The sequence below is a fragment of the Anser brachyrhynchus genome, assembly GCF_964034855.1.
Source record: "Anser brachyrhynchus genome assembly, chromosome: 2".
Classification (NCBI taxonomy): Eukaryota; Metazoa; Chordata; class Aves; order Anseriformes; family Anatidae; genus Anser; species Anser brachyrhynchus.
This window is the reverse complement of record NC_137695.1, coordinates 37,529,141-37,538,239: the sequence shown is the minus strand read 5'-3', so window position 1 is coordinate 37,538,239 and position 9,099 is coordinate 37,529,141. Positions and strand designations below refer to the sequence as shown.

Below are 9,099 nucleotides of genomic sequence, written 5' to 3'. Positions count from 1 at the left end.
CGCCAACGTTCGCTTCCTGGAGAGCGGAGGCCCCGCCGCAATCCGTGGAGCGTCCCCTCCCTCCGATTGGATAAACGGCGCGACAGACGGGGAGCCCTCCCAATGGGCGGCTGCACTTGCTTGTCCTCACCAATCAGAAGGCGTGCCCCGCCCACTCCGGGACAGCACGAAGCAGGGGGGCTGCCAGTCCCAGGCCCGCTGCCACGTCTGCGGGCCGGACTGCGGGTAACGGGGCTAACGGTCCCGGGGCGCTGAGGGGGGCGGCCATGGCGGCCGTGCTGCGGGCCGTGCTGCTGGGCGCCGCCGTGCTGCGCTGCGCGGCCGCCGCCCTCATCCCCGCGGCCGAGGTGGAGGTGGAGGTGCTGCAGAAGCCGTTCCTGTGCCGGCGGCGGAGCAAATGGGGGGACCTGCTGCTGGTGCACTACGAGGGCTTCCTGCAGAGCGACGGCGCCATGTTCCACTCCACGTAAGGCTGCCCGGGGCTCTGCGTGTGTGTGTGTTGGGGGGGTGTATACATTTATTTATTCCTCGGTGGGTTAAAGCAGCGCTGCACGGACTTGAGGGGATCCTTGCCACCGTGCTCCTTGCAGAAAGCTGCCCTGCCCCCTGCTTCAGCAGCTCAGGAAGGTCTGGCTTGGAAAGGGGGATGTCAGCTGTAAGGCTCCTCTCCTTTCCTTTCTGCGGATCAAAGTGCTAAAATATATTATAAATAAATGTCGCTTGGCTTCTGCTTGCTGGTTGGGCTACAGAAAGCAGCATTGGATAGCGGCTGGTAAAAGGTGAGGATGATGGGCGACCTCTTGGACTGACCCGGGGACAAGTTTTGGTATAAACCACCAAGTTTTGGTTTAAAGCCATCTGCTGTGCACAAATCGCTCCTTAGTTTCCAAAGCAGACTTATAGGGGAGAAGTCTGCCTCTAATTTTAAAAAAACAACAACATTCCCCCCCCCCCCCCCCCCTCCAAAAAAACACCTTCCAGCCCTGGCAGACACTGATGTTACTGAATGGCTGTAACACTGTTGTAACTGATGGCAGGTACTGAAATGACCTAAATGACGTATATGGGTCCGGTCTTGTTCAACATCTTCATCGGTGACCTTGGTGAGGGAATAGTGTCCACCGTCAGTAAGCATGCTGATGATACAAAGCTGGGAGGAGTGGCTGACACGCCAGAAGGCTGTGCTGCTGTTCAGCGAGACCTGGACCGGCTGGAGAGCTGGGCAGGAAGAAACCAAGTGAAGTTTAACAAGAGCAAGTGTAGAGTCCTGCACCTGGGAAGGAACAACCGGACGTATCAGTACAGGCTGGGGGACGACCTGCTGGAGAGGAGCTCTGGGGAGAAGGACCTGGGGGTCCTGGTGGACGACAGGTTGACCATGAGCCAGCAGCGTGCCCTGGTGGCCAAGAGGGCCAGTGGGATCCTGTCGTGTGTTGAAAGGAGCATGGCCAGCAGGACAAGGGAGGTGATCCTCCCCCTCTACCCTGCCCTGGTCAGGCCTCACCTGGAGTACTGTGTCCAGTTTTGGGCTCCCTGGTACAAAAAAGACAGGGATCTCCTGGGAAGAGTCCAGCAGAGGACCACAAAGATGATACGGGGCCTGGAGCATCTTCCCTATGAGGAAAGGCTGAGGGACCTGGGTCTGTTCAGCCTTTAGAGAGGAAGACTGAGAGGGGATCTCATCAATGTTTATAAATACCTGAGGTGTGGGAGACAGAGGGATTTGGCCAACCTCTTTTCAGTGGTTTGTGGGGACAGGACAAGGGGTAATGGGCCACAAGATAGAGCACAGGAAGTTCCGCACCAACATGCGAAAGAACTTCTTCACAGTGAGGGTGACGGAGCACTGAACAGGCTGCCCAGGGAGGTTGTGGAGTCTCCTTCTCTGGAGATGCTCAAGGCCCGTCTGGACGCCTACCTGGGCAGCCTGCTCTAAGGAACCTGCTTTGGCAGGGGGGTTGGACCCGATGATCTCTGGATCGTCAGGTCCCTTCCAACCCCTACAATTCTGTGATTCTGTGACATTCTTCACCTGCCCCAGAGCAGACAAATCCACATATCAGAGCAGCTGTGATGTAAGTAGGAGGAAGAGCCAGGAACTCAGGGAGCCTGCTGAGAGCCTGCAAAGACTTGCTAATGTTGCCTTTCCTGTAAAACAACAGAGTGTCAATAGTGGGAAGCAGCGAAATGAACAAGTACCTGCAGGCTATGTCTGAAATCTGCTTTTGTGGAACCCATTTAAATAAAAAATGTTTTGCATGTTCACGGATATAAACTAAAATCTCACTAATTTTCTCTTGTAGTTAACCTGCCTCTCTAAACGGAGTTCTAGTGACACTTTAAGTTTTTGATGCTGACTAACTTCTGTAAGTGCTCGTATTTCTTGTTAAGCACCTTTCCTGCATGGCTGTCAGTTGAGCTGACTGTAGTTAAAATTCTGTGCTTGTCAATAGAGTGAAGGCAGCTGTGGTGTTACCACCTGGTTAAACTGGGGAAGGGGATTGTCTGCCTATTTTGAACTTAAATGTTTTGCATGCACTTGTTTCTCTTTTTCTAAACTGTCTGCTATGTAGTTATTTTTTCCCCTAATGGCTTTTTCAGAAGAGATGTGTCAGACTCTTGTAAGCATGCTATAAGATAAATTGTAATCATGACCTAGCTGGTTATTGATTTGCACTTTACCAAAGATGTGCAATAGCCTCAAATGTAGATTTTTTTAAAGTAGAAATGCCTTTCTAGTCTGATCAGTTTCAAAGTGGAAATAGGTGATCAGGGAAGTGAAGGTGGGGATCCAGGTTGCTCAGCATTGTCAGAAGCACACCGTGTATATGCTGTTTTATTTCTCTCCAGTTCTTAAGAAAGCTTGTCATGCAAGGCAGAACTTCTAAGAACTTTAAAAGTCTAGGTCTTTCATTTAAGAAATACCAAGGTGCCAACTGAGATTTTCTTTTTTATTATATAACTACGCTGTGAACATCTTCCATCTGTTCCATGTGCCTTTTATGGAACTTGCTGTTTAAAGACTACGTGTTTTATTCCATTCTTTTCCAGTCACAAGCATAACAATGGTCAACCTATGTGGTTTACGCTTGGCATAAGGGAAGCTATCAAAGGCTGGGACAAAGGTTTGAAGGACATGTGTGTGGGAGAGAAGCGGAAGCTAACTATTCCACCAGCCCTTGCTTATGGAAAAGAAGGGAAAGGTAAAACCCCTGAAGTCCTTCCCTCGCTTTATTTTTTTTTGTTGATTTACTCTTGGCGTAAGAGGTTAGCAAGCTTTCAAGCTTCTGTTAGTGCCGTGTTCAGTGGTGCTCAGCTTTATTTTATTTTTGTTCAGTCAAACTTGAAGTGCTTACTTAGGTATCACCTTGGCTGTTGCATCTGTGTTTGTGTTAATACTTCCTGAATGTGCATGTGCAAGCCTCATTCTTGTTTGTGGGTTTCTTTTGAACCCAGAAGAACTCCCAGTACTGCTACCTATCCTCTCGTGTTCTCAGCTGATACAGTGAAAACTCGCCGTTTATTTCTCCATAAAGGGATGCTTTATTCTTTCCTTCTTCCAGACATTTTTAGTCATGCCTGTTACCCAAAATGAGATATGCAGGAACATTGGCAGCCATGCTGACATCTACTGAAAATGTATTGAATGCCGTACAGACGGATAAAAACATTGCTTGAAATGTTTTCTGGTCAGTAGTACACAGGCTGAGAGCATTGAGGATATTTTTTCCTTACAAACATTTCCAGACCCCTCTTTTAATGGGAAGGTCGGGTCTGGGATCTGCAGTTAAATGAGTGTCAGTTTGAATGATGCAGGAAGGTTACTTTTTCTGCTTTACACAGGGCACTACTGTAAATTTTTCCACAAAAAGCTACTAAACGCTGCAGAGCTCACCTAGTAATTACAGCCCTAATTGCCTTGATTAATATGTACAGCACTACAAGCCTTCAAAGACTTCTAAGCCTCACCTATGGTTTTAGTGCTTAGAAGGCTGAACGAGTAAACACTGCTAGCTGCTGTAAGGAATGATGTATTTTAGGAAAAAATTGAAGTATTTGAATGTAATTATGTTGCTATTTTCAAACGATGACAGAAATACTCCATTTTCTTCATACTTTGCTCTGAACACACATGATTTCACTAGCCTCCCACCTGGTGCCTTGCCTGCCGTCTGCCCTGAATGATGAGTCAGATGCCTTATTCTGTAACGCTCAGAAAAAATTACCTGAGTTCCAAACCCTGTGCAAGCCACTGTGGTCTGCAGTTCCAGAAGTTTCTGCACATCTATTCTTCTCAGAAATCTATAATCTTGTTTGGTGCTGCAGCTCAGGGTGTATTTGACACCACATACCCAAAATAGGGAGGATTAGTTTTCTCCCTATCATCTCAATTTATATGGATATTGTTGGGGTGCTTCCATCCAATATAGAGAGCTTAAATAGGACCAAATGTGAGAGGAGCAAAGTTGTGTGCTGAACAGTCTTTGACAGTAGCATCAGCCATTAGTGTGAGGGCATTGACAGCAGCACTGCCCTTCTGTCCTTCTCTGCAAGAAGAGGTTTTGTTTTGTTTCTTCCTCAGTGCCAGGGTAGCAGGTACAAGGTGTCACTGGGCAACGGAGAGGAATTTGGAGACTGGCAGGGAGACGGTGCATCAGGAGGATGCACCTAAACTCTCCCTTCCTGCTATGCTGTCCATTGCTCTAGGCTGTATGATGCAGTAGTGGCCCCCTGGCTGTACAGCCTCCTTCAGCGTTTGCGACTCAGACTCCAACTGGCTCTGGGCATGAAAAAGTGGTTCAGGAATCTTGTCTCATAAGCCCGTGATGATGGTTGCTGGGTGTGGGCTCCCATCAACACATACTGGTCTCCAACAAAGCTGGCTGCATCTAAAATTGAACTGCAGGGGCTGCTCAAGGTTTGGGGTACAGTCTGAAATATTTGCACTTAATCACTGTTACAGGTGCTTGTCCATATTTGTTCAAAATGCAGGATGCTTGGGAAGTGCTGGGATTAGCAGAATGTTTCTCTGAGGCATATGGCATCTGTGTGGCACAGAATGTGTAATTGGTTTTTAACCTTTCTGTATGTTTACCATTCTGGGCAGGAAAAATTCCACCTGAGAGCACGCTGATATTCAACATTGACCTTCTAGAAATTAGGAATGGACCAAGGTCTCATGAGTCATTCCAAGAAATGGATCTTAACGATGACTGGAAACTATCCAAGCAAGAGGTGAGCGGGTTACTCTTTTACAAGGAAACCTACTGGGATCATGTAGGGAAAAGGAAAAGATAACTAAGCTAAAGATGCACAACTATGCTGCACCAAGCTGAGCCTTGGATCCCAGCTAAACTGCTGGATCGAGGGATTTAGGAGGGGTGCATTAGTATTAATATCCTGATAGGAGGCTTTGCAATGTAGAACACCTGGGCTCTCAGTAGTTAAACATTAAACTCAGTAAAAATCATCTGATGTTGTTGAAAACATTGTTCACCGTTAGTAACTGGCTTGGTGTAAATAACTGTTCCAGCAGTCTTTTTAAAAGCTGCCTCAAATCTATTTGCCCTTCAAAGCTTTGAGATTTGCAGAAATAAGTCCTTATTAATGTAGTTCCCATTAGAGCAGCAAATGCCAAGTTTGTGGACAGATTTCTGTATCTATTTGGGGTGGCTGTTTACATCTGCTGGTTTCTCAATGCGCTAAGATGTGAAAAAGCTGTTTTGGTCTTTTACCAGTTGGTACCTAATAATTTCTGCCTAGCTATTCGTAGTTCATTGAATATACAACAGATGACAGGCTTTCTTGGCACACTTTTCAGTCAGATACTGTAAAGCTATGGCAACTGCTTTGCTAGTTTTATTTTCTCTGAGTCTTTTATCACTGAACAGGGCTGCAGAATCAGTCAGACGAGTATTATTCTGTCAGTGGCATAGGAAGGAAGGTATCTGTTAATAGTCTTAATGCTACAATCCCAAACATAATGGCCCTCTGTAACCCTCCAGTAATCAATTTTCTTGTAAGCATAAAGACTTTAACCCTTTGTTTTACAGGTGAAAATTTACTTGAAGAAAGAATTCGAAAAACATGGAGCGGTGGTAAATGACACGCAGCACGATGCTTTGGTTGAAGACATCTTTGATAAAGAGGATGAAGACAGTGATGGGTTTATATCTGCAAGGGAATTCACGTACAAGCATGATGAGCTGTAGAAAAGGATGATATAATTTTTTTGACACAAATGGCAGTGACTTAGACTGTCTGGCTCTCTTGTCGTCTTGATTCTATGTTTTGGAATTGACAGCTGCCGTTGGCAAAAAAAAAAACAAAACACTTTGTATCAAAAGAGAATTTATGTAAAAACGATTTAAACTATTTGTAAGTATGAAAATGTACTTTTGTGCAGCAAAGATTTGCACAATCCATGTTTTTTAAATTTTGTATTAACTTATTTTTTTTAGAAATGAAACCAGGTTTCCACTCTTCAAACGTTTTGAAAATCAAAATCCAGTTCAGTGCCTTTCTGTGATTTGCTTGTGCATTGAAATCTCTTTCAGTGACTTTTATGTACAAATTCTGGTCTGTGGCTTAATTACTTTTAACCTTCCTTCTTGTGTGTCAGTGCTTGAAAAGCAGTATGCTGATCTTGCTTTTTTCTGCAGAGTTTGAAAAGCTATACCAGAAAGCATCAACATCTCCTACCACAGCTGAGAAACTGACACAAAGCTGAGTGAGAAGAATGGCTGTCCTGTGCTGCTTCTGCTTTTCTCAAGGGAGAGTGTTATCAACCACGTCAATAATTGCCTGTTTTTTTTCATTATGTGAACAAAGTAGGAGTTAAATGTCACTTTTTTTTAATCAGTATCAGTACCATTCTAGGAAATAACTGCAGTTTGGAAAAAAAAGCAAGTTATCCTGCAGTGCAGGGGTGGTGCCCTTTATATACATACATACACATGGTGTTGATTTCTGAAACTCAGTGCTTGTGTTCACAAAGAAAGATAATCCTTGTCCTCCAGTTTTGAGGGAGATCTGAATCAAAGTGTTGTAAAGCTGAAGCTTTTCCCCCTTTTCAGAAGAGAAAGAGCGTGCTAAGTTGAGGATTGGCATGCCCTGAAGAAAGCTGCGTTGCTTGCCTGCTTTGCTACTGCCTGAGTTACAGAACCTGTCTCATCCTTGCACCTTTGCTGTATCTTCACAAGTAGCACAGAAATTATTTGTATTTTAAGTAATAAAGTAAAATTGTGAGGCATGAGGTAAACACTACAGTGCTGCATCTTCATAGGGGTAGAGGCAATGAGGATTTCAACTCCATCTCAATGTTTGAACCCTCTCTGGAGAGGAAGAAGCTTAGCCATCATCCACAGGTTCCTAAATGAGAGGGTGAGGTATCTCTTGGAAGGAATTAGGTTGTATTCTGACACCTTTAATGTGGGTTTCTGGACACAGCACTTTGTTTAAAAAAAATAGTCCAAGGCTAAAGAGGGACAAAGGCAAATCCAGTTATGTAAAATCAACATTGATGGATTGTACTAATCCTTTACGAGTGCCAAGTGGGGCTCTGCCTTCCAGGTTCTCTATACACTAGATGAGCCAGTTGTTCTCCCTGCCACCTAGTGTTGCAAGTAAGCATTAAACGATTGCTTTATTAGACAGAGTTGAGCTGTATGCGGACATCAAGGATTGCTGCAAACAGTGATTGTTTCTCAGGGGAAAAAAAAGTGTAAGTGAAGGTATGCAGGAGTTAAATTTTTGTGTTCTTCCAGCATCTGGCATTTCATGGCCAATGACCTACATGATGTGGAGTTATGGTCACATACATTGGTTTCAAGAATTCATACATGCTTTTTCTTCCATCATGCCATCTAGTCTCAAACCCATTTATACTTTTTCTTCCGCAGTGTTCTGTGGCAGTGAGTTTCACAGTAGAATGATGTAGCATAGTGCTTCCCTTTGTTTTTATGCTCGTTGCTTGTCCTGGTTCTTGTGAGGAAATAATGGATAAGCATTCGCTATTTATGTCTTCTTACCAGTCATATCTTTGCATATAACTTTTTTTTTCTTTTTTTTTTCATCATCACTCTGGAAAATTCAGCTTGCCTAACATTGTTTGTGAGCTGGGTGTCTTGATTTCTTCTAAAGTCACTAGAGCCCTAGGCACTTAAGAGCAACTCATCACATTTATATCGTTCATGTTGTGTCAGGATAGATGCCTTATCAAGCAGAGGTACCTGTCTTTCTCCATTAACTATGTGGGGAGCCTAGATAATTACTGCAGCTGAGGCCAAGGATGGCTAATGGGATATCAAGGTAGCCCTTAAGGCAGTCTTGCTTAGGATGAAGGAGCTGACTGGTAACAACCAACCAAATTGGAAATGCTGCGTATGCTCTGTTGGGGAGAGCAGAATTGAAACTTGGATTGGGTCTGCAACGTTTAGCATGTTCTCTGAACATCTGACTGGGAAATTAAAACATAAAAACATTAAATAAAACTTGCCCCTGATCACCAGACAAATACTTAAACCTTTTAAACGGATGCTAGTGTGCCTCTTCAGTGAGGACCAAGTGTTTCCTTGGTGTTAAATACGAGTTGGGAGGCAGAGAATACTGTGAAATGTACATATGCATTATCTTAGATTTTTTAAGTATTTCATAAAAATGGCTTTCAGTAAACATGTACCATAGGCAGTTTGTTAATACCAGCAGACTATTAAAGTTGCAAGACTGAAATGCTCTATTTGGTGTGTTGTTTGCAGATTTATGGCAGAGTGGATGGGGTTTGTTCTTATTGCTTTTCGTGGTGGCTGTGGTACATTTTCTGAAATTGAGCTAAAAAAACTTTCAAAACTGCAGAATCAGCAGCAGATTTGAGAAGCCACTGCAACTTCATTACCATTTGCTATCATTCAAGTCCTTCTGTGAAGATGATGGGTTTTTTAGGTAGAAATATCACTGCTTGTCTTAGTCTCAGCTGCGTCTGCTTGTTAATCCACAGGGCATATTGCTGCAGTACCAGCAGGAGCCAGCTAGCTACCTGCAGGAGGGCAGAGGCAGGCAGCTGCCTGCTCTATGAGGGAGGAGGAATATTGGAGCTTCAAT

At 44.4% G+C, this 9,099-nt stretch overlaps 1 protein-coding gene across 1 annotated transcript; it reads left to right on the top strand.

The window, feature by feature from the left end:
* Nucleotides 1-149: 149 nt before the first annotated feature.
* FKBP14 (FKBP prolyl isomerase 14) lies at nt 150-8,735 on the top strand. The gene is made up of 4 exons (XM_080579700.1): nt 150-466; nt 3,052-3,203; nt 5,108-5,235; nt 6,054-8,735. Exons 1-4 carry the CDS (start codon nt 267-269, stop codon nt 6,210-6,212), a joined length of 639 nt encoding a protein of 212 aa, XP_080435826.1. The 5' UTR covers nt 150-266; the 3' UTR covers nt 6,213-8,735.
* Nucleotides 8,736-9,099: the final 364 nt, after the last annotated feature.

Bases quoted from the DNA above. Each gene is read 5' to 3' on its own strand.
- FKBP14 (XM_080579700.1), top strand. From the start codon at position 267: ATGGCGGCCGTGCTGCGGGCCGTGCTGCTGGGCGCCGCCGTGCTGCGC. The intron at 467-3,051 runs GTAAGGCTGCCC...ATTCTTTTCCAG, and splicing joins GGCGCCATGTTCCACTCCAC to TCACAAGCATAACAATGGTC. The intron at 5,236-6,053 runs GTGAGCGGGTTA...TTTGTTTTACAG, and splicing joins GGAAACTATCCAAGCAAGAG to GTGAAAATTTACTTGAAGAA.